The sequence below is a fragment of the Arachis stenosperma genome, chromosome 9, assembly GCF_014773155.1.
Source record: "Arachis stenosperma cultivar V10309 chromosome 9, arast.V10309.gnm1.PFL2, whole genome shotgun sequence".
In the NCBI taxonomy this organism is placed as follows: domain Eukaryota; kingdom Viridiplantae; phylum Streptophyta; class Magnoliopsida; order Fabales; family Fabaceae; genus Arachis; species Arachis stenosperma.
Window position 1 is genome coordinate 109,136,736 of NC_080385.1, and position 25,892 is coordinate 109,162,627.

Below are 25,892 nucleotides of genomic sequence, written 5' to 3' on the forward strand. Positions count from 1 at the left end.
TTAAATGTATTAATAAATTAATTACTAAATCAGTCTAAAGTTAAAGTTTTTTTTAATCGTTTATTTGAGAGGATTTGTTATAAAATTTAAATATTCTTAATGATCCTAGTTACTGCTAATGCTGATCTCAAGTGGTGGCTGGATTTGTGTCACAACTTTGGCTGCGTCACGAATACATAATTGGTAATAAATAATGTCACCTATTAGATTATGTATAAATGTATATATAGATATAATGTAGCATCAATAATAATAAATAATAATTAAAATATAATCCCAATTTTCATTTTCTTTTTTGGCTCAAAGAAAGACTCTCTCTCTCTCTGAAAGAATCGCTTTTGTTTTCAATTCTGATTTTTGCACATCTTCAGACTTCAGCTACAGGGCACTATTTCTTCTGGGAACCTTCAAGTTCTTCCCTTTTCAATCTTAGGGTTCCTTTGATTCTGAAATTTTTGAATTTCAATTTTGACTCATTCTGCTTCTGCTCAGTTACTGACAGCACTTCATATTTTTCATGGTAAGAAGACTCAAAATAGCATGCAATTATGGGGCATGAATTTTGTGCATAGAACTTTCTGTGTTGTAATCACTTCTCCAAAACCAGTGCTTTCTTTTTCTTTTCCTTTTTCGTTTTCCTACGGGTTGATGCTGCTTTGGATTAGTACCCTTACCTTGCTGTGAAAAACAACTCAAACCAGTTTAGTTTATTGTATACTGAATATTGTATTGAATTCTGAAAAAGGATCTTTCTTTCCTCCTTCATTTGTTTTTCAATCATGTTCTGAAATCTAAGATTCTTTGTTGTTTTTCAACACCCGAGTTGAGCATTGTTTTCAATACCTTTCAAAAGTTTTGAACTTATACTTGTTGGTTAGTTTTCTCTTTGAATACTGTAACATTATTTATTTTATGGAAAAGTGCTTTTAATGTTCAAGCTTCCTTCCTTTAATCAATGCAAGTTTTACCCTTGCGCCTCTGCAATGCTTTGCTTGTTTGGATTTTCATTGAAGACCCTTTACTCACAAGTTACTAATCCGTTTGCTGATTTTCATCTGTTTCCTTGTTCCAAATTTATGATCCAAAAAAGCCTTTTGCTTTAAGTTACTTTACCTTGTGCAAGTTAACCATGTTCTGGTTTGAACCTTGAATTGTTGCATATGTCGGGGGTTCTATTGTTAAGTGTTATGTTAATGGGGTGCACGGGATAATGCTACTTTTTATGGTTTTTTATCACCATGAATTAATTGGTGTAATCTTTTCAAAAAACTTTTTTTCTTTTCTTTTCTTCTTCTTATTAATTCTTACAACAAAAACATTGACACGGACCACACTTGGCATCTCTCATGCCATTCATGTGATATAGTTGCTTTTTTGGTTTTTGTATTTTGTGTATATACTTAAATGCTATTCTTGTGATTTTTTTTTGGCACAGAGAATACAAGAACTTTTGACCTGAAATAGAGAGTTGCCAAGGCAAAGGACAAGGTTAGTTGGATTAATGTTTGGTGCATATTTGTTAATTATGGTTTAAGATTGTATATCTTTTTTGGTTTGGCTTATATAGGGAAGTGGATAAAGAAGAGTGAACCATTTATGCTGCCGAAAAATGCCAAAATAAACGAAAAATGAAAATGCTGTTGAATTAAATGTCATTTATTTAAAAAAAAAAATAATAATATGGAGAACTAGTGGTACAAGTTAAAATGTAATGCTGCTCGTGAGTAGCCTTCAACCACTTCTTTGTTGGTTGACATTTAATTAGTCATGTCAGATGGTTCTTCTGTAGTTTCAGATGTTGCTTCTAAGTGTTCTTGAAACTCTTTGAACTTTGATCAATGAATCATCATCCTTTGTTTCCAATAATGTTATGCCCATCAATTTGTTCCAAAGTGCATGTTGTAGGCATTGGAATACAAGATTTCTGGAGGTGATATACTTTTCCTTATTTATATCAGCAGGTGTCGCACTTGGGACATGGGTTGTTTCGCCTCTACTCCAAAGGATTCAGGTGGAAATAGAAGGAGGCCAGGGAGTATTGGAGAAGTTTCTGTCTATGTTCCTGGCTTAAGAATTCCTAAACCTGTTGATTTTTCACAGTCGCTCGGTGATCACTTGTCGAAAAATATAGTGGAACGCCTGTCTGCTCTTAGAACTCGTATAGTTGTAATGGCCAGCCAAGAAGGTCCTACAATCACAAGAACGAAAAAAAAAAGTGCCACACAACATGGTTAGTTTTTGTAAGGATGAAGTGTATTTAATAACTAAGTTGTGCAAAGTTACCTACGAGTTGTGTCCGCAGGAGGTTCAACATTGGCAGATCTCCAGCAAGCTCTTGAAGACTACTTACCAGTACTTTTGGGATTAGTCAAAGATGGTAAAGCATGTGTTTCGTGTCTTTGTACAAGATGCATGTCCTAGCTATGAGCCATGATTAATTGCTTATCTTTGTTGTGCAGGGTGCTATTTACAATATAAAGTACAATTTGTTTGGGTGAATCAGGAAGATGATGCAGAGGTAATTCATGTCTTCATGACTTGTTTTTCTTTTTTTCCTCGGCATTTCTGTTTTGGTTTGACTATTAATTTCAAGACTTAAGGTTGCTGACCATTGTCTATTCACACTTTCCCTTTGTTTCGGTGTTTTTCCCCTCTCTCTCTCTCTCCAGGAAACAGCCATGTCTAATGCATGGTATGAAGTGTTGTCAGTTTTGCACTTGATGGCAACGTTATCTCTATCGCAAGCTAATTTGTTACTTCTTCCAAGAACATCTGCTGATGGTTATCAGCCAAAAGTATCAGAAGGTGAGAAATACCAAAAAAATCTTGGTTTCCTTTTTAGTTGCTCTTATTTCACCATACATCCAAAAATAAATAAATAAATAATAAAAAATAAATAAAATAAAATTAGTCAAATTAGTCTTGGCCTCCAACTGGAGAAGTCTGTTTTCCCAATACATCACTGCTTTGCAGATTAACCAGAAACAGCAATAAAATATTCTCGAAGTTTTCTATAAATATTGTTTCTACTTTGTGAGTTTCGTGTGATTTTGTTGTCCTTCGCTTGATATTTTATATTCTATATTATCATTAAATTTGATTCATGGACCAACAATATCACAGCATAGAGGTATAATAGCAACTACTAATTGCTGATTTGTTACATTTCTTCCTGAATTGAGGAGAAATCATTTTTATTCTGCTTTCTTTTTTAATTGATCTCGTGTAACGGTTGATGGATTCTTCTCAGACTCAAACCTGACAGTTCATGCACATTTGCATATGAAGTAAAGAACTCTGCTGTTTGGTGGTTTTATGTCAAGTTATCTGTAAATTATAATGGAAATATTATCTTGTTATTGACTGGATGATACAAAGTTTACATAATTATTTTCACAATGCTGCCTATTTATTTTGGTAGCAGATTAACTAGAAAACAGAACCTTTGTCTAATATGCTGCAATACTTCGTTCCAAATGGTGTTGCTTCATTGATGCCATATTGTATATTGGTCTTATTGTGAAGTTTGAACTTTTGGTCATTACTAATTATTAGCAGAAAGCAGACGAGCTTCGGTTGACATATTCTTAAAGGCTGCCGGGTATCTGGATTGTGCCGTTAGGCACGTTCTTCCGCAGTTGCCTGCTGAACTCAGGTTCATTTACTAATGATTCAATGTATTAGATTTTACACTCCTTTATGTATATAATAAAATGTTTTGATTCTTTGATGTTTATTAACATGCTGGTGTTTGATTCTAATTTCAGGAGAAATCTACCAGTAGACCTCGCAGAAGGAGTTCTTCGAGCACTCTGTCTACAAGCATTGGGACAGGTAGTAATATTTCCATTTGTATTGACTGAAAATGAATTGCATGTCTGTTGTAGTTCACTGATCATGCATAAGTTGGAAGATATCTGGCCAAAAATGAATAATAGAAACCCTGCCATATACACCATAAGTATTAAATCTATTTGTTTTGTAACTCGAGTTAATGTGGAAAAATTCTTGCTCACTGTTCTTCTCATATAGCTATTGTTTTTGCTAGGCCTTATCTATCGATCAACCCAAAAAACCACACTGATTTCTTTTCTTGAAGTTAAAAGTTTAATAGATTGGAATGAACAAAAATATTAAAAGTAAATTTAACTATTAGCACATGTTGCGCGGTATGTCTTGAAAAATGATATCAAGATTGAGTAGAAGCCTGAAAAGGAACATGTTTATGTACAGATATTCTCTCTACCGCCATCTCCCACCCACCATTGTCTATTTTCAATATTTAATTGTTCGTTTCTCCCATTTTTTAATAGGGTGTAGATATCCAACTTGGAATGGCAATTGATAGTACGAAAGCCACTCTTGCTGTAAAGCGTAGGCTTGCATGTGAGATGGTGAAATATTGGCAACAGGTACAAATGCTAATTTATTTACTTTATTTTATTTTATTATATTGATAAATCCTTTACTACATGATTGTATTGAATTGTCTGCCAACTTTATTGATCATCTCTCCCTTCCCTTATCATTAGATGTTTTCCATTTTACAGGCTCAAGACAATATTACGAACCTTCCATTAGGGAATGGTTGGGGCGAAAAGCACCGTCATTTTGTGAAATGGAAGTATGTAGAGGCAAAGGTTTGTATCCCTTCCCTTCCCCCAGATATGGCCAATAAATGCTGCTTATAAATATAAGTTGATTCAAATAATGGATTATTAAATGTAAAATATGGAGTTAGTGTGGAAACTTGCATTGTTGAATGTTTGTCTTAAAATGTCTTAGGAGATCAAGTTCAGGGGCTTTTAGTTAATTATTCTAGTCAATAGATCTGATTTAGACTAGTGGCTGATATGTGGAATACATGGCAAAGTTGATGCTTATTTTGCCATAGAATGAAGAATACCAGAGGATGAGAGGATGATTAAATCGTTTCCGGTTCTAGTGATGAAAGATACGAAATGCTGTTCATTGGTGTTGTTGGTGTTATTGTATCTACTATCTCTTTGCTGAAATAAATGCTATGGTAGGAAAGGAGGAACGAGAGAAGAAATACTCTGAATAATAAAAGATATTAGATTGATTTAGGCAAATCCATGTGCAGTCACCGATGATTATAGAAAAAACCTTAGCCGAAGCAAGTGATGTTTAGTTCTTGGTGTGTTTGTTTTATTGAATTTACCAGGCTGCAGCATACTATTATCATGGCATGATTCTTGATGAGGGAAATACAGAGAAATCTCATGGGATGGCTGTAGCTGCTTTGCAAGCAGCAGATGAGTATTTCAAAGAAAGTAAGAAGCTGTGCGAGGCATTCAATGCGGCCCCTCCATTGTCAAGGTAATGCATTGCATCCCCTTACGTGCACCAATATGATATGCTACTTTGTTTTCACCCTCAGAAGAAAAATCCCATAGTATATTCAGTGCTTTGAGGAGTTTTCTTCCGGCCTCCTTGTTGTCGCCCTATTTATGAAACGGTCCTAGTCACTTGGCACCCCGGACGACTGTGGTTATTATTCATTTACTTCTCTCTTTTCTTCTCTTATGGTCCATCTAATTGCCACTCATGTTGCAGAAATGCGCCACTTTGGGGTACTATGAAATATCTCTCTGAGAAGATTCCTAAAGATACTTCAAGCAAGGTGCGAATCAACCGCGATCTGTACTCTTACGAGAGGTAAACTTTATAGACCGAACGATTAAATTGTCTCCTAAAATTAATTTTGCAGAGATTCATTCTTAAATCAAGGAATTACAGTGACTAATGAAAATCTTGTGTTTTCTTTGTCAACTTTACTACAGAATCATGGAGACAGCGCCAACATTGCCCGATTTTGCATTGGCCTTGAAACCGGATGAATATCAACTTCCTCAAGTGGATGCCTCTTGGAGAACAGAAAATGTGAATGGGATACAAACTGCACCAAACCATATCAAAGTGTGAAAAGAAATTATAAAACCTCTAAAATTGCAGAAAGGTCATCTCATCTGAAAGAAATGCAAAGTTCAACTTCAAGCTCAGAAGGGTGATTTCTCAATTCTTGTTAATAGAAGGAACAAAAAAGAAAAAAGATAGCTATTTCTGACTTTTTCTGTACCTAACCTTTTTTTCTCCCCCCATAAATTTGTTCAAAGGAAAAAAAAAAGGGTTCAGGCCTGCAACTGGAGTTAGAGCTTGAAAATATGTTTGAATGCAAGTTGTGTACTAAGGCCCCAGGAAAGGGTTTCATTGACATTAATAAGAACATTACTATTATTTTGTTTCAAAGCATCTGTTGAAATATTTATAGATGTGATTTGTGTAAGGTTGAATTTTGCATTGCAGAGAAAGAATAATTTGATTTTAGGTGTCAAAAGTCTAACAATTTGTAGAATTTAAGAAGGCCATACTCGTAGCCATTGATGGTTGATACTTGATACAAAGGAGAACCCCACATTTATAAAATAAACAGATTACACTGACATACAAATTAAGTCCTTCAAAAACAATATATAGGAAAACCAAGAAAGAACAAAAAATTTGATGCATACAGATCATGGGAACTTCAAGTTACTACTAAAACTATTTTTCGATGCTGATTACAAGAAACTAATAAAAAGAAAAAAAATATAATTTTGTTATGATAACTATGGGTGTCCACCCATTTAATGATTTATGACTTTTTTCACAATTCTGGGCGGCAACCTTTTTGATGTAGAATTTGCTTTTATCAAAGGAAGACCATATTTAATTACATTTGAAAGCACAACTTTTATGTGCCTATAAATAGGAGTATGATATGAAGCAAAGAACACAACAACAGTAATAAATAAATCAATTCTCTCTCTCTCTTTACGTTCCAATTTTACTAAATACTTCTCTCTCTTATATATATATATATATATATATATATATATATATATATATATATATATATATATATATATATATATATATATTACAACATATAATATTAGTAAATACTTATATGAATTATTATTATTGAGCTAATTATATTAATATTAGAGTCTTTTATTTATATATCTTTATTTTATATTTAGTATATCTTTATTTATTTTACAATACGTTATCAGCACGAGACTCTGATCAAATTTTTAGGAAGACTCAGGTAACAAATGTTCATTATGTTGAAGCTCTCTCATCTTGAATTTAATGCTCTTGATATATCTGGAAATAATTATTTATCATGGATATTAGATATTGAAATTCATCTTGATTCAATGGATCTTGGAAATACCATTAAGGCTAAAAATAATGCATCCCAGAAGAATAAAGCCAAAGCCATGATTTTCCTTCATCGTCATCTTGACGAAGGATTGAAAAATGAGTATCTCACATTAAAAGATCCTGCAGATCTTTGGAAAGACCTTGAAGAAAGGTATAATCATCAAAAAATGATAATACTTCTTCAAGCCCGATATGAATGGACGCACTTGCGTCTGCACGATTTTAAATCCATAAATGAATATAATTCTGCAATGTTTCGAATCACCTCACGAATGAAATTATGTAGGAAAAAGATAACTGATCATGATATGTTGGAGAAAACTTTCTCAACCTTCCATGACTCGAATGTGCTCCTGCAGCAGCAGTATCGAGAAAAAGGATTTAAAAAATATTCTGAGTTAATTTCTTGCCTTTTTGTTGCTGAACGCAACAATGAGTTGCTTTTAAAGAATCACGAAATGCGCCCAGCTAGCGCCGTGCCATTTCCTGAAGTAAATGCAGCAAATAATTATCCCAGAAGAGGTAAATGGCAAGTTTTTAATAACAAGAAAAATTATGGAAGGAAAATGAATTATGTTCAAAAGAAATGATCTCACCAGAAGTGGATAAAGAAAGAAATATTGGGCCGAATAAATCAACTGAGGATAAGTGTTTCCGTTGTGGTGGAAAGGATCATTGGTCACGTACCTGTCGTACTCCAAGGCACTTAATCGATCTTTACTACGCATCTTTGAAAAAGGATGACAAAGGAAAGGAAACAAATTTTATTTCAAATGATGCTGAAAACTTCACTTCTCATTATGATGTATCTGATTTCTTTGAGGATCCTGAAGGAAATATTGGCCATTTGATTAATGATGGAATAGTTTAATATCCGAGATTGTTAAGTATCCATGTAAATAAATAATGTAAAGAACTTATTGTTAAGTTTTATTTTCTATGTATTTGAATTTCAAATATGATGTATATAAATAATGAAATATTAATGTTTATGACTTTTGAAATCATTAAATGTGTCATGTTTTAAAATAAAATTTTAGTATATGACATTATTTTTATGTACAGTGTTTCTTAGAAAAATAATTCCGATCAAGTATTCAATTTAGCTGTGCATACTACTCATTTTATTATTATTTGTCTTTGAAGAGAATGGCAAGGACTTATAGTGAAGATATTTGCCTTGCGGATAGTGCAAGTTCGCACACTATTCTCAAAAGTGATATATATTTTACCCATCTTGTGCCAAAAGAAGAATGTGTTAATACTATTATTAGCTCAGGCAATGTGATAGAAGGCTCCGGAAGAACTATAATTTTGTTTCCTGAAGGAACAAAATTTATAATAAATAATGCACTATTGTCTACGAAGTCTCTAAGAAACTTGTTGAGTATCAAAGATATTCGCCGAAATGGATATCATATTGAGACAATAAATGAGGGAAGTCATGAGTATTTATGTATCACAACTCATGATTCAAATAAAAAGGTTATATTAGAATAGTTGCCCTCACTTTCATCTGGTTTATATTATACAAAGATTAGTGCAATTGAATCACATGCCACTGTAAACCAGAAGTTTACTAGCCCAAATGAATTCATAACTTGACACGACCGATTGGGTCATTCGGGAACAACCATGATGAGGAGAATTATTGAAAACTCCCATGGACATTCACTAAAGAACCAGAAGATTCTTAAATCTAGTGAATTTTGTTGTGCTGCATGTTCTTAGGAAAAGTTAATTTTAAGGCCATCACCAGTAAAAATTGGATTTGAGTCTCCTGAATTCCTAAAAAGGATTCAAGGTGATATATGTGGACATATTCATCTACCATGTGGATCTTTTAGATATTTTATGGTCCTAATAGACGCATCTTCGAGATGGTCACATGTGTGTTTATTGTCTTCTTGCAACCTTGCGTTTGTGAGATTACTGGCTCAAATTATTCGATTAAAAGCACAATTTTCAAAAAATCCAATCAAAGTAATTCGTCTTGATAATGCCGGTGAATTCACTTCCCAAGCTTTTGATGCTTATTGTATGGCTAATGGAATAAGTGTTGAACATCCAGTAGCTTATGTTCACACACAAAATGGGTTAACAGAATCACTTATTAAGCGCCTCCAATTAATTACTAGACCTTTACTTATGAGAACTAATCTCCCAACTTCGGTTTGGGGGCATACTATTTTACATGCCGTAGCACTTATTCGTTTGAGGCCAACGAGTTACCATCAGTTCTCTCATATGCAATTAGCCTTTGGCCGGCAGCCAAATGTTTCCCATTTAAGAATATTTGTGTGTGCGATATATGTTCCCATTGCACCACCTAATCGCACCAAAATGGGACCCCAAAGAAAATTGGGGATATATGTTGGATATAATTCTCCCTCTATAGTGAGGTATCTTGAGATACAAACTGGAGATGTATTTAAAGCCCGGTTTGCGGATTGTCATTTTGATGAATCAAAATTTCCAACATTAGGGGGGAGAGAATAAGCTTCCTGAAAAGAAACTTAATTGGAATGCATCATCCTTGATGCATTTAGATCCTCAATCAGGGCAATGTGAACTAGAAGTTCAAAAGATTATACATTTGCAAAGAATAGCAAATGAATTGCCTGATGCATTTTTCGATACAAAGAGGATAACCAAGTCTTATATACCAGCAGAAAATGCCCCAATTCGAATTGATGTCCCAGTTGGACAAATTGCCACTGAAGCAAATACAACTAGAAGCGTGGCAGGCCTGTCGGTTCCAAAGACAAAAATTATTGAAAGAGAAAAGAGGTAAATACTATTCCTGATGAAAAAGACATAGTAAAGACACCTACAGTTGTCCAAAATTCTGATATAATTTTAACGCCAGAAGACGTTCAAGTACCTAAAAATTATGAAAATGACGAGATCTCGATAAATTATGTCTTTACAGGAGAGAAATGGGACCGAAATAAGACAATTGTCAACGAAATATTTGCATATAATGTGGCATTAAAAATCATGCATGAAATAAGGATCTTGAGCCAAGATCAGTCGAAGAATGTCGACAAATGAATGATTGGCCAAAATAGAAAGAAGCCATGAAGGCTGAGTTAGACTCACTTGCAAAACGTGAAGTCTTTGGACCTGTAGTCCGTACACCAGAAGATGTAAAAACTGCTGGATATAGGTGGGTATTTGTGAGAAAACGAAATGAGAAAAATGAAGTTGTGCGCTATAAAGCCCGACTTGTGGCACAAGGTTTTTCACAAAGGCTTGGTATAGATTATGAAGAAACGTATTCCCCTGTAGTGGATGCGATAACATTGCGTTATTTGGTCAGTTTATCTGCATATCATAAACTGCATATGCATTTAATGGATGTGGTAACAGCCTACTTATATGGCTCATTAGATCGGGATATCTATATGAAAGTCTCTGAAGGACTAAAGATATCTAAACCATCCAATGAATATTCGCAAGGGTTATACTCAGTCAAATTGCAAATATCTTTATATGGTCTGAAGCAATCTGGACGAATGTGATATAATCGTCTAACTGAGTATCTGGCCAAAAATGGATTCAAGAATGATGATATCTGTCCATGTGTTTTCATAAAGAAATCTGCATTTGGATTTATTATAATTGCTGTGTACGTTGATGACTTAAATATCATTGAGACTCTTAAAGAGATTCTAACAATTATAAAATCTCGAAAAGAAGAGTTTGAGATGAAAGATCTTGGAAGGACTAAATTTTGCCTCGGCCTGCAGATCTAGCATATAAAAAAATGGGATCTTTATTCATCAAACAACATACACAGAGAAGATCTTGAAAAGTTTTTATATGGATAAGTCACATCCCTTGAGTACTCCAATGATCATAAGATCTTTGGATGTGGAGAAGGATCAGTTCCGTCCTAAGAAAGAAAATGAAGATATCCTTGGTCCTGAAGTACCATATCTTAGTGCCATTGGAGCGCTAATGTATCTTGCTAATAATACACGACCCGATATATCATTTGCTGTGAACTTACTAGCAAGGTATATTTCCTCTCCAACCAGAAGATATTGGAGCGGAATCAAGCAAATATTTCGATATCTTCATGGAACGGTTGATATGAGATTGTTTTATCCCTATGGATCCAAGTCACAATTAGTTGGTTATGCAAATGCTGGATACTTGTCTGATCCACATAAAGGGAGATCTCAAATAGGATACCTGTTCACATATGGTGGTACAACTATATCATGGAGGTCCACGAAACAGACGATAGCAGCAACCTCCTCTAATCATGTTGAAATACTAGCAATTCATGAAGCTAGTCACGAGTGTTTTTGGCTGAGGAGCCTGATTCAATATATTCTGTCATCATGTGAATTGATTGATCATAAGATAACTCCAACTGTCCTGTTTGAGGATAATATAGCATGCATTGCTCAACTTAAAGGCGGATACATCAAAGGAGATAGAACAAAGCATATTTCTCCCAAATTATTCTTTACTCATGATTTTCAAAATCAAGGGACAATTGATATCCAACAGATCCGCTCAAGTGATAATCTGACAGATTTATTTACAAAGTCACTCCCAAAATCCTCCTTTGAAAGACTGGTATATGGGATTGAGATGCGCCGATTTCGAGACATTAAATGATGTCGACAAGAGGGGGAGACTGTACTCTTTTTCCCTTGGTCAGGTTTTTTTTCCTATTGGGTTTTTCTTGACAAGATTTTTAATGAGGCAGTCTCCATAACAAAAGATATTATACTCTTTTTCCTTCACTAAAATTTTTTTCCATTGGGTTTTTTTAGTAAGATTTTAACGAGGCAATAATCCTAAATGGTCATCTAAAGATGAGTGTTATGATAAGCATGGGTGGATGCCCATTTAATGATTTATGACTTTCTTCACAATTCTGGGCGGCCAACCTTTTCGATATAGAATTTACTTTTATCAAAGAAAGACTATATTTAATTACATTTGAAAGCACAACTTTTATGTGCCTATAAATAGGAATATGATATGAAGCAAAGGACACAACAACAGTAATAAATAAATCAATTCTCTCTCTTTCTTTACGTTCCAATTTTACTAAATACTTCTCTCTCTTTATATATATATATATATATATATATATATATAATATTAGTAAATACGTATATAAATTATTGTTATCGAACTAATTATATTAATATTAGATTCTTTTATTTATACATCTTTATTTTATATTTAGTATATCTTTATTTATATTACAACAAATTTATCAATAAAACACATCAGTCGAAGCCAGCATATCTAAATATATGTCGGACCCATTTGGTTACTTTGTGTGAACTGAATCAGGAACGGACAAAATTAAATGTTCAAGATCAAAATTTAATTAGAATTGAACTAAATATAATAAAATAATATATTTTTTATGAAAATAATTTTTTTAAGAGAAAAAAAAAGTCAATTTTCAATAAATGCCAAACTCGTTCATCAGTTTTTGACTAATCTTTTACAATATCAGGTTGAACCGACTAATATAATCCAATTTTAAAACCATGTTACGTTTAGTCAATTTCAGTAGTCCTCCACCATCGTTAACTTATGAATCCCATATAAATTAAGATTAGGAATTAATTTACAACGGCCAAGGAACTTGGAAAGCTGGAAACTTGATCAATGCTATATGCTTCCTCTGCCTAGTTTCAAGTGTCTTTCTTTCTTTTCGGTACATTGTTGTGCTCATGAATCCCGAAAACAAAAAATAAAGCAACTATTTTTAGATATATTCCAAAAAACTGAAAGTAAAAACCGAGTGAAACGAATATGTAATTTAATGCAGCTGCCAGTATTTAAGATATTTCCTTTACAAACAATTCTAAATTATCTAATTCTCATTACTTCGCCATTGAAAGAGGAGTGAATGATACAACATTGAGTAATTGACCGTACATTGCAAAGTCGCAAAGACTTGTGCATCAGAACCCAGTTTTTGTTTGCATCAAGCAGATTAAATGAGGTGGGATTTAACAAATGCTTCGATATATGTATCTTCAGTTGCAGCAATAAATTGCAATCTAATCTGTTGTGCCATTTGATTCTTCTCCTTCAATCAACTGCTTTTGCTTTTCTTGCTCCTCTGAAAAAAAACACAAAATCATAGTTATGGCTCCATGATACATGTCATACGAATGAATTATTATTTACAATATCAACAAAAAAAAGGGTGGCTTAGCTAGCCTAGAAGAAATAACAAGGCGACCCTATGAGAAGTCATATTGCTAACAATGCTTAATCTTTTATATGTTTTTCACATAGCACTCAACTGGGAAAAAAAACAGAACGTACTTGATTTTTTTTAAATAATCCCATAATTTTACAAAGTTGAAAGAAGTGCAAACCAAGATGTAGTTATTAAGGCAAAAATAAATAAATAAATAGAATAAAAAACACTTTTGGGCATGTAAATTAGTCTCAACTGTCAAGTTTAATTTTCATCCATAAACTTTTATGTTTTGGTTCGAGTCTTCTATCAAACCATTAGGTCCCTAGTTTTGTCCAGAATACAATATACCCAAATAAATTGCCTACATGCACGCATATAGCATCAGAGTGGCAAGGACATGATATTAACATTTCAGTTACATCCTATTTCTGGGGTGAAAAAGACAGCATTACATTTTTGGAAAAATATACTTTCCAATCCAACTGGGAAGTTGGAACATCCGGTGACTGGCCCTACATTTTGCTAAGTATATCTCAACATAACAATGCCAAATCAAAGATGGGATGACAAAAACAGTAACGAACAAGAACATAGATAAGTCTAAATATTTTTATCATGGAGAGAGAAACTTTATTAAATCTAGCCAGCAGTAAGAGACGGTTGCTGCTGACACTGTTGACAAATGTGATCTAGAATCAGAAAGGGAAAGAAACTAAACACAATTCTGCCATTTGTTGTTGTAAACAACAATCACTTAAACATCATCAGACAGATGCTTGTCTCCCCTTAACGTCATACAAACAATTTCTGTTAGTCCATCAGCTGGATTTAGCATTCAGTAAGTAGTTTATCAGATTCGATAAGATATAGGGTTTAACAGGAAAAAATAAATTTTCACTGGTGACAACAAAACTTGAGGCAAACTTAAATGCCAACTAGTACCATCCTTCCCATTACCTAATATATCTTGGAATTAAGGTTTCATTTATCACAAGCAAGGGTAAGAGAAACATGAATAATCGTAATAATACATCATCATAGGTTTAATCACACAAGCAATTCATAAAAACCACATCATACCAGAAAAATTGGACTAAACAAGTAAATAAATCAACAGAATATGGGAAAAAAGTGGGAATTGGGAGGCAGCTCAGGCAGGGGCACCAACCCATAAGCTTATAGAGAGCCTTCTGAGTCCGTTTCTCAAGCTTATCGAGCTTCTTCTGCACATCTCTCCGGAGGTCCCAGTTTGGTTTCTTGGGAGCAATATTCAGAAACGGATCCTAGCAACCACAATAAAAAAACCAAATCAGAACAAATTCCACCTAACAATTGATAAAAGATAGAAACTCATATATAGTTGTCTTCATCTAAAGCTGACCGATGAAAACTGTTAATAATTTGACATATTTGGCTAAATTGTCGTCTAACGGTTTTCAAGAGAAAATATTCAGTTTGGTCCCTGAAGTTACACTCGAGTCTTAATTTAATCCTTGAAATTGCAATTGCCTCAATTTAGTCTCTAAACTTTTCAATTGACTCTGTGACCAAAACCACCAAAACCACCGCAGAGACTAAGGTGATTAAAATTTAAAAAGTTTAGGGACTAAATTAGGCAATTGAGACTTTAAGGACTAAATTAAAGCTCGAGTGTAACTTTAGGACCAAATTGAGTATTTTCTCGGTTTTCAATTATAGACTTCGCACCAAGATAACTGTACGTGAGTAGAGTCAGGTGGAGGAGCTGGTGTACCTTGATAAAAATATTCACATACACATTCATTCATATACATAGAAACGATGTTACCTCAGTAGTGTCAGGTGGAGGAGCTGGTGCAGCAGGGTCCTCAAACTTGGGGAGCACTGCAGGGGCAAGCTTCCCTTCCTGAAGCTCTTTGTCATGAGGCACATAGTTCCGGAATTTCATACTCAGGTTCCTGCATCAAAATAACAAACAAAAAGAAAAAAAAGAAAACAAAATTGTTTGATCAATCATATTATATGAACCAGTATCCCGAAAATTTAATTCAGAAAAAAAAATTCAGAAAAAAAATGCGTACTCTTCCTGATCATCATCATCATTGTGAGGATCGTTGTTGTTGTTGGAGGCAGTGTGATTAGGGTTAGAAGAGGGATCTTGGTCTTGTTCGGGAGCGTTGGAGAGTTCTTGTGCGGCTCTGAGAGCGAGGAGCCTCTCACGACGCGACGAAACTGCTTGCTCAATTGAAGAATCATCTTCGCTACCCATTTCCAGAATTTAAATTCCCTTTCGCACTTCAACTTACTGGTTAGTGGTTACTCGTACTACTGCAACACTGTCTTTCCACTTTAAGATACTTGTTCGATCGCAAAAACCCTAATGTGCACACCGGTTACGGGTTTGAGGGTTTTGGCAATTGATTGTTTTTTTTTTATTGCCAAATATAAAAAATTTTAGATTTTAGATATTCGGTAAAAATATTTTTGAAAGATCAATATGATAAAAATGAAAAGAAAATTGATAAAAATAGAAAAAAGTATTCTTTTTTATAAGTAAAAACATTAATCCAAATTTTTTAGATATTTAAATATTTATTTAGAATATTTATATAAAAAAAGCATTGCAATACTTATCTTTAGATTTAAAAGGATAAACAACCAAAATATCATTTAAAAAAAATTAATATTTAGATTATGTTCAAAATTTTAATTTACTCAATTTAGTCTAAAAAGTTGATATCTATGATTTATGTTAGGTTTTTGTCTTATTTAATTTTTATTACAGCAAAATTAATAATGTACTGAAATAGACTATTACTATTGGCTACCACATTTAAATTTTTTAATAGTTATTTGATATGACTATCAAAATTATAAGTTTTATTTGGTCCCTACAAACTATTTAAAATTCTAATTTTCATTTTCATTAAAAAATAGAAGACCTCATAGATATAACAAAAAAATAAATTTAAAATTACTTTTTCACCAATTATGAATTTTGAAAATGGTACCTAAGTGAGCAAAGAAGATAAAGAAGAAAAATTAACATACAATTCTAATTCTTATTAAAATTTTTCAAGATATGTCTATGCCCAGTATCATGGATAAAATTAAAGAGAGCATGTTCATAAAAATGTGAAAACAAGCGATGGCAGTGAATTCTATATTTTAAATATACACAAAAGTACTTACGAATCAAAAGCTCCTAAACCATCGGACATAGTAGAAAAATTAATAGCATGTCAATCAAAATATCTAATTCACATTTCAAAATATCTAGAGACAGTAAATATTTGACATAAAAAAATTTCGGATGAATGGATGAAGACTTTGATTGGGTGAATATTGATTCTTAATTCTACATGCTTTTTCTTCCCTCGAGTTAATCTTGCACCACCAAATTCTTTAACTTTTTAGTTGTGCACATCAAAATTAACACCAATTATACATGCCATATAACCTCAAAGATATGACAAATAATGGATTCACAATTACTTTTTCACCCACTATGATTTTTTGGAAACGTTATATAACAAGTAAAAGAGATGAAAAAGAATGACTTCTAATTGTGTATGATTGCTTCTCTAATAGAAATTAGGATTAAAATTTTTAAATATTTGAGAGACAAAATTGAGGTTTATAGTTTCAATTGTTACATTAGATAGCTGTTAATGAGTTAGAGATGTCAATTTTGGAAACTAAATTAAATATAATTCCGCTAGGTAGTCAAGAAAAAGCTCCAACCAACTCCTGCCAAATTTCATTGGACTAGACCCCAAAGCCCATCTCATTAAAAAAATCACATCCCCAATTACCCAAAGTTAAACCTAATTTTCCTTAATTACTATAGTAACCCTAACTTACACTCATTTTAACCATTCAGCCTCATCCACCAATACCCTCTTTCAACGCCACCTAACCCTCATCTTTGGAGTCTTCTTCCGTCGCTAACGTCAACCCTAGTCAGCGCCGCCAGCACGTCCATCAGCGACCAACCGCTTGGCTTCTGGAAATCACCGACAGCGCCACCACTACTGCTACATGTCACTGTCAGCACTCTGTTAAAGATGCATCCACTCCTCTGAGGTACAACCGATGGCGCCTCATAATGCTCTGCTTCCACGAATGCCGCGGTGGAAGTTTCGCTGCCTCGTCGAAGCCTTAGCCAATGCCTCTTCTGTTCGCCCTGCATAGCCCTAGCCAGCGCTGCTCCTAGCCTCGCCTCCGAGACTCATCGTGTAGGGTGTCCTTCTTCTGTCGACGTCGCTGTGATAACAAGTTAGTGGTAATTTACGGTTTTGGTAAACAAAGATTTTGGCTGATTTGTTTCAAGTGCATGTGATAGGGTTTGACATTCATACAAGATGATTCTTTTAATTTGTGGATGCTACTTTTAAGTAATTTTAGTGGGATTGATTGATATATGAGTTGAATTTAATTTTTGTATGATATTGGTTCATTATGCTTTGCTAGAGAGCGATTGTATGCGTTGGTTGATAAACCCCGATTTCGTGGTTTATTTTGTGCTTATGTTGGGGATTTATTCACCTTTTCCCACATTTATTCAATGAAATAGCATGGTTTTGTAATTCTCCCTTGAATTGTGCTTAAATGTAAAAACATGCTTTTTAGGCCTTAAATCGGTGATTTTAATTTACTTTAATTCCATTCGATGCCTTGATGTGTTTGTTAAGTAATTTCAGGTTCATAGGGCAAGTATCGGATGGAAGGAGTGAGGAGAAAAGCATGCAAAGAGGGAGAACACATGAAGAAATGAAGGAACCGGAAAGCTGTCAAATCCGACCTCTTTGCACTCAATCAACCATAACTTGAGCTACAGAGGTCCAAATGAGGCAGTTTCAGTTGCGTTGGAAAGCTAACATCCGGGGCTTCAAAATGATATAAAATTTGCTATATATTACTTCACGTTCAGGGGCGCGCACGTGCCATATACGCGTACGCGCCGATTCTGCCCGTGGCCCACTAAGAAGAAATCGCCCCCAGCGATTTCTGAAGCACTTTGGGCCCAACCCAACTCATTTTTGAAGCTATTTCATGCAGAATTCAAGCTTGGGCAAAGGGGGGAGCAATTAGTTTAGCCAACATGAGCCTTTAGTTAGTTTTCTAGAGAGAGAAGCTCCCTCTTCTCTCGAGAATTAGGTTAGGATTAGGACATTTTCATCTTAGATCTAGGTTTAATTCATGCTTTGATTTACTTTTCCTTTACAATTTCTTGTTCCTCTACTCTTTCTCTCTTTAATTTTGTATCTCATTCTTGCAATTGCTTACTTTGTTGTTGATGCACTTTTTGGTTCTTTTATTTTCAATTCAATGCAATTTATGATTCATGTTCCTTTATTGTTGATTTGGATTTGTTGTTGTTTAATTCCTTGCAATTGAGTGGCGTAGATTTACATTCCTTGCAATTTTACTATACTTTCCTTGTATGCCTTCCAAGTGTTTGATAAAATGCTTGGAAGGATGTTAGAGTAGATTTTGAGCATTCTTGGCTTGGAAAGAGTAATTGGGCAATCTTGAGTCATGAAAACCCAACTTTGTGACATGATTAATTAGTCTTGTTTGACATTCTCCCGATGTGTGAGTTAACTAAATAAGATGAATTAATCATGCATGACTAGGATAGAAAGCCTATGATCTCAATCCATTGCCATGAATGTCTCTCTTTATTACTTGCTTTCTTTAACTACTTGCTCAATTTACTTTTCTTGTCTTTTTATTTTATTGCCCCTCTAATCAATCAAAACCCCCCTCTACCCCTCATAGCCAATAATCATACATTTCATTGCAATTCCTCGTGAGATGACCTGGAGTCCAAATACTCCGGTTATAAATTCATTGGGGGCTTGTACTTGTGACAACTCAATATTTTTGCATGAAAGGACTATTGTTGGTTTAGAAACTATACTTTACAACGAGCCTTCAATTGTGAATTCTAAACTGACAAGAGTCCGATCATAAAAAAAAATGGCGCAGTTGCCGGGGAGTTGCAATGGTGTTATGTTATTGGTTATTGTATATATTGTGAATAGCTTTATTTTTGGTTTGTTTGTTGATTTTAACTAGTTGTAGGATTTAGTCTTCTTTATTTCTTATTAGATTTTGTTTTTATTTTCTCTTTCACTATGAATTCTCATTTTGGCTATGAGTGTGATTACAACTATGTTGTAGGAAATGGAAACTTCAATGAAGATGTGCATCAAGGATGGGATAACCAAAGGTGGGAGGAGCCATATGCATATGATCAATCCTCATGGCAACAACCTCCACCAATGCACTATGAAGAAGAGCCGTTCTATGATGCATGCCAATTCAATGGTTATGGTGAATCCTCTTGTGACTTTCAAGAACTACCACACACCTATGAGCCATATCCTCAACATAGCCATCAACCATACTCACAAGCCACCTTTCACCAACCATCTTCATATGACCCTAATCCATATCCACCATACCAACCTCCTTTTGAACCATATGAGCCACACATAGAGCCACCACCATTCCAACATCAACATTTTCAAGAGCCACCCCCTCCATATTATTACCAAGATGAACCACCTCCAATGTATGAAAATTTCCAACCACAAGATGAATACTACTTTCCGCCACAACCTCCCATGGAAGAATATTCATGCCCTCCAATCCAAGAGTCAAGGGATCGTTTCAAGGAGACATTGGATCAATTTCAAGCAACCATGGAGTGTTTTGTGCAACAAATGGAAAGAATGGAAAATATTGAACCACCACAACCCTACCAAGAAGAACCACCTCCCGACTATAATACCTTTCCCTCGAACAATGAACCCTCTCTTCCACCGTCACCCCCCGATGAAGCCTTTATGCTAGAATTAAGGGATCTTAAATCTCATATCTTAAGGCAACACGAGGAGGATGAAAAGAAATTTGAGGAGTTAAGAGCAAAAACGGCTATCATGGTAGAAGCCATTAGCAACATAGTCTCATCCCGCCTAAGCCTATGCGATCAAAGCATTTCCATTGTTGAATGTGGAGAAGCATCCAAGGAGCTTAGTGAGGGAGTGAACTTGAAGCTCCAAGGTGAAGAAGAGGAGTTAAAGCAAGAAATGCAACAAGAGGAGGAGGTAGGGATTATTGAACAAGGGGAAGAAGTGGTTGAAGACTTAGGAGATGCGGAACCTCCTTGGGATCATAGAGTTGAAGAAAACCCCTCCAAGGTGATTGAAATTGATGCTAGGGAGGAAAGTGCACACCTTCCATGGCATATTCCATATGAAGCCTTGGATGGGGTAGAGCAAGAATTGAGTTCCCTTGGTGAGGAAGATCAAGCACCAAGTCTTAGTGGTGAAGAATCCTTTGAACATGAAGAACCTTCCCCCATTGGATTTGATAGCAATGTGGAGGTAAATCTCTCTTGTCCTCCCATTTATGATTTGAGTAAGGGAAAAGGTTTAGTTAAAATTGTTGAACAAAGGATTGAAATTAAGAGATCTTGTGGAGAGGTGGAAGTCCTTAGAAAAAGGAGGATGGGAATTGAATACGCCTTGTCAAGACCCTTGGAATCACCTTTGCCTAGGTTGCCATCTACACCTTCATTTGAGTGGGTGAAACTCATTTCCATTAGCTTTATTATCCCACTTGAATATGGTTTGCTTGAAACGGATGGCCAACTTAGGATGCTTTGTGGGATGAAGCATAAAAGAAAGATGTTTCGTGGTTGGCGTTGCAAATCAAGGTTCATTATGGTTGATGCATCAAACATGAGATATAAAGGTTGGAGTAGTTCTCACTGGTGCACGAAATTGCAATCACACTTTTGCAATCCCGCACAACTAACCAGCAAGTGCACTGGGTCATCCAAGTAATACCTTGCGTGAGCAAGGGTCGATCCCACGGAGATTGTCGGCTTGAAGCAAGCTATGGTTATCTTGTAAATCTTAGTCAGGATATCAGAAATTATCAGGATTGATTGTGAAAAGCAAAAGAACATGAAATAGGTACTTGTTTTGCAGTAATGGAGAATAGGTTGAGGCTTTGGAGATGCTCCATCTTCTGAATCTCTGCTTTCCTACTGTCTTCTTCATCAAACACGCAAGGCTCCTTCCATGGCAAGCTGTATGTAGGGTTTCACCGTTGTCAGTGGCTACCTCCCATCCTCTCAGTGAAAATGTTCCTATGCTCTGTCACAGCATGGCTAATCATCTGTCGGTTCTCGGTCAGGCCGGAATAGAATCCATTGATTCTTTTGCGTCTGTCACTAACGCCCCGCCTGCTAGGAGTTTGAAGCACGTCACAGTCATTCAGTCATTGAATCCTACTCAGAATACCACAGACAAGGTTTAGACCTTCCGGATTCTCTTGAATGCCGCCATCAGTTCTAGCTTATACCACGAAGATTCTGGTTAAGGAATCCAAGAGATATCTACTCAATCTAAAGTAGAACAGGGTGGTTGTCAGGCACATGTTCATAGTTGTGAATGATGATGAGTGTCACGGATCATCACATTCATCCGGGTTAAGAGCAAGTGATATCTTAGAATGGAAGCAAGCATGATTGAATAAGAAACAGTAGTAATTGCATTAATCCATCAAGACACAGCAGAGCTCCTCACCCCCAACCATGGGGTTTAGAGACTCATGCCGTGGAAGGTATACAATGAACTGTGTAAAAATGTCATGAGGTTCAGATACAATGTCAAAAGATCCTATTAATAGTAGACTAGTAACCTAGGGTGTATAGAAATGAGTAAATGACGTAAAAATCCACTTCTGGGTCCACTTAGTGTGTGCTTGGGCTGAGCAGTGAAGCATTTTCGTGTAGAGACCTTTTCTGGAGTTAAACGCCAGCTTTCATGCCAGTTTGGGCGTTTAACTCCAAGTTTTATGCCAGTTCCAGCGTTAAACGCTGGAATTTCTGAGGCTGATTTGCCACGCCGGTTTGGGCCATCAAATCTTGGGCAAAGTATGGACTATCATATATTGCTGGAAAGCCCAGGATGTCTACTTTCCAACGCCATTGAGAGCGGTCCAATTGGGCTTCCGTAGCTCCAGAAAATCCACTTCAAGTGCAGGGAGGTCAGAATCCAACAGCATCTGCAGTCCTTTTCAGTCTCTGAATCAGATTTTTGCTCAGGTCCCTCAATTTCAGCCAGAAAATACCTGAAATCACAGAAAAACACACAAACTCATAGTAAAGTCCAGAAAAGTGAATTTTAACTAAAAACTAATAAAAATATAATAAAAACTAACTAAATGATACTAAAAACATACTAAAAACAATGCCAAAAAGGGTACAAATTATCCGCTCATCACAACACCAAACTTAAATTGTTGCTTGTCCCCAAGCAACTGAAGATCAAATAGGATAAAAAGAAGAGAATATACTATAGACTCCAAAATATCAAAGAAACATAGTTCCAATTAGATGAGCGGGACTAGTAGCTTTTTGCCTCCGAACAGTTTTGGCATCTCACTCTATCCTTTGAAGTCCAGAATGATTGGCATCTATGAGAACTCAGAACCCAGATAGTGTTATTGATTCTCCTAGTTAAGTATAATGATTCTTGAACATAGCTAGTGTATGAGTCTTGGCTGTAGCCCAAAGCACTCTGTCTTCCAGTATTACCACCGGATACATACATGCCACAGACACATAATTGGGTGAACCTTTTTAGATTGTGACTCAGCTTTGCTAGAGTCCCCAATTAGAGGTGTCCAAAGTTCTTAAGCACACTCTTTTTGCCTTGGTTCACAACTTTATTTCTTTCTTTTTCTCTTTTTTTTTTCGATTTTTTTTTGCTTCAAGAATCAATTTGATGATTTTTCAGATCCTCAATAACAGTTCTCTTTCTCCTCATTCTTTCAAGAGCCAACAATTTTAACATTCTCAAAACAACAAATTCAAAAGACATATGCACTGTTCAAGCATTCATTCAGAAAACAAAAGTATTGTCTTCACATCAAACTAATTCAACTAGTTTCAAGGATTAATTTCGAAATCCTGTACTTCTTGTTCTTTTGTGGTTAAAGCATTTTTCATTTAAGAGAGGTGATGGATTCATAGGACATTCATAGCTTTAAGGTATAAACTTCAAATTTTATTAATTATGAATTAAGAACAAGACTCAGAAAATAAATATAAGATGAAACTAGAAATAGAAAACAAAACAAAAAAAAACGCAAAACATAGGCTCCTAATGATAGAGGTTTTCACAGAGTTAGGACTCAACAACCTTGATTTTGAGAAGTGGATGCTCCCTCAGCTTGAGAGGAGAGCTTTTGGCGTTTCATCTCTTGGAGTTCACGCCCCTGCTTCTCTTGTTCCTTCAGCAATTTGCAGAGCATGCAGTTCTGATTCTGCTGTTCTTCCTTAAGTTGCTCCATAGTCTCTTGCAACTTGGTGATAGATGCTTCTAGGCTGGCCCAGTAGCCAATTTCAGGAAATTCAGGGAGGAACTCCTGCGCCCTCCTTTTGATAGAGTTGTCTTGCACTTGTCCTTCCATTGACTTCTTGGTGATTGGGTGTTCAATGGGTATGAATTCATCTACTCCCATTTTTACCCCAGCCTCTTTACAGAGCAAGGAGATCAAGCTTGGATAAGCCAGTTTGGCTTCAGTGGAATTCTTATTTGCAATTGTGTAGATCTCACAAGCAATCACATGATGAACCTCCACTTCTTTTCCAAGCATAATGCAATGAATCATCACTGCTCTCTTGATAGTTACCTCAGAACGGTTGCTAGTGGGCAGTATGGAACGCCTAATAAAGTCTAGCCAACCTCTTGCAATTGGTTTGAGGTCTCCCCTCTTGAGTTGGTTTGGGACACCCTTAGAATTGGTTATCCACTTAGTTCCAGGGAGGCATATGTCCTCTAGAACTTGATCCAACCCTTTATCTGCTCTCACCATTCTCCTATTAAAGGAGTCAGGATCATCTTGCAGTTGAGGCAACTTGAAGATTTCTCTTATTTTGTCCAGATGGAAGTACATAACTTTCCCTCTGACCATGGTTCTGTAGGTATGGTAAGCGGTTCCAGTCATTCTCTGCTTATCTGTCAGCCACAGATTTGAGTAGAATTCCTGAACCATGTTCCTTCCAACCTTTGTCTCAGGATTGGTTAGAACTTCCCATCCTCTGTTTCGAATTTGCTCTTGGATCCCCGGATATTCATCTTCTTTCAGATCAAATTTTACTTCCGGGATCACTGACCTCAGACCCATTATTTTGTGATAATGGTCTTCATGTTCTTTGGTTAAGAACTTCTCTTGATTCCAAAGATTCTTTGGATTATTCTCTTTCTTGCCTCTTAAATTGGTTTGTTTTCCCTTAGGAGCCATGATATTGATGAATCTTGGCTTAGTGATCACGGAAAAGCACACCAAACTTAGAGGTTTGCTTGTCCCCAAGCAAAAGAAAGGAAAGAAGAGAGAGAGAGGAGCAAATTCGAATGGTGTGGGCAATGAGGGGCCGAACGTGTTCTTATAAGGGGGGGAGGAAGGAGATTTTGAAAAAAATAAGAAGAGATTTGAGAAGATATGGAGAGAATTTGAAAAAAAGGGTGAGTTTTTGAAGAAGATTTGGGATTAATTTGAGATAGATTTGAAGAATGGTTTTGATTTGTGAAGATTTGAGAGTGAATGATGAAAGGTTGAAGTGCATTTATGTAGAAGAGTATGGGTAAGAAAAGGAAAGTTTGAAAAAATTTGAGTTGAAAATGAAATTGTGGTCCCCCCACCTTTCTGGCGTTAAACGCCCAGAATGGCACCCATTCTGGCGTTTAACGCCCATTTGATGCCCCTTTTGGGCGTTTAACGCCCAGCCAGGTGCCCTGGCTGGCGTTAAACGCCAGAAAACCTTTATCACTGGGCATTTTTCTAAACGCCCAGGATGCTGCACACCTGGCGTTAAACGCCCAGAATGGTGCCCATTCTGGCGTTTAACGCCCAAAATGGCACCATTCCTGGCGTTAAACGCCCAGAATGATACCCATTCTGGCGTTTAACGCCCAAAATGCCCCTTACTGGCATTTTTTCGCCAGTAAGCTCTTGTTCTCTGCTTTTTGAGCTGAATCCTTCTGTAACTCTGTGAATTCCTTCATTTTTGATACTTGCCTCTGTAAGAACAAATCATATAACCTCCTAATGACTGGGTTGCCTCCCAGCAAGCGCTTCTTTACTGTCTTTAGCTGGACCTTTACTGAGAATCACTCAAGTCTCAGTTTTGAGCATTCCTGCTCAAAATTGCCTTCAAGATAATGCTTGATTCTCTGTCCATTAACAATGAACTTTTTGTCAGAATCAATATCCTGAAGCTCAACATATCCATATGGTGAAACTCCTGTAATCACATACGGACCCCTCCATCGGGATTTGAGTTTTCCTGGAAACAGTCTGAGCCTAGAGTTGAAGAGCAGGACTTTTTGTCCTGGCTCAAAGACTCTGGTTGACAACTTCTTGTCATGCCACTGCTTTGCCTTTTCCTTGTAAATTTTTG

The 25,892-nt window shown here is 35.8% G+C and overlaps 2 protein-coding genes across 4 annotated transcripts; one reads left to right on the forward strand and one right to left on the reverse strand.

The window, feature by feature from the left end:
• Nucleotides 1-275: 275 nt before the first annotated feature.
• On the forward strand, nt 276-6,291 carry LOC130951486 (uncharacterized). 3 transcript variants are annotated; one of them, XM_057880141.1, is made up of 13 exons: nt 276-520; nt 1,436-1,488; nt 1,959-2,230; nt 2,303-2,377; nt 2,460-2,518; nt 2,670-2,805; nt 3,556-3,655; nt 3,768-3,834; nt 4,314-4,412; nt 4,551-4,640; nt 5,186-5,340; nt 5,578-5,679; nt 5,805-6,291. In XM_057880141.1, exons 3-13 carry the CDS (start codon nt 1,978-1,980, stop codon nt 5,944-5,946), a joined length of 1,278 nt encoding a protein of 425 aa, XP_057736124.1. In that variant the 5' UTR covers nt 276-520; nt 1,436-1,488; nt 1,959-1,977; the 3' UTR covers nt 5,947-6,291. The 3 variants fall into 3 exon arrangements, with proteins under 3 accessions (XP_057736124.1, XP_057736126.1, XP_057736125.1); XM_057880143.1 differs by having other exon boundaries at nt 3,559-3,655; XM_057880142.1 differs by having other exon boundaries at nt 1,962-2,230.
• Nucleotides 6,292-12,999: 6,708 nt separating this feature from the next.
• LOC130948038 (uncharacterized) lies at nt 13,000-15,806 on the reverse strand. The gene is made up of 4 exons (XM_057876747.1): nt 15,487-15,806; nt 15,234-15,363; nt 14,595-14,709; nt 13,000-13,339 (listed from the first exon to the last, which is right to left on the reverse strand). Exons 1-4 carry the CDS (start codon nt 15,672-15,674, stop codon nt 13,278-13,280), a joined length of 495 nt encoding a protein of 164 aa, XP_057732730.1. The 5' UTR covers nt 15,675-15,806; the 3' UTR covers nt 13,000-13,277.
• Between the last annotated feature and the right edge of the window lie 10,086 nt (nt 15,807-25,892).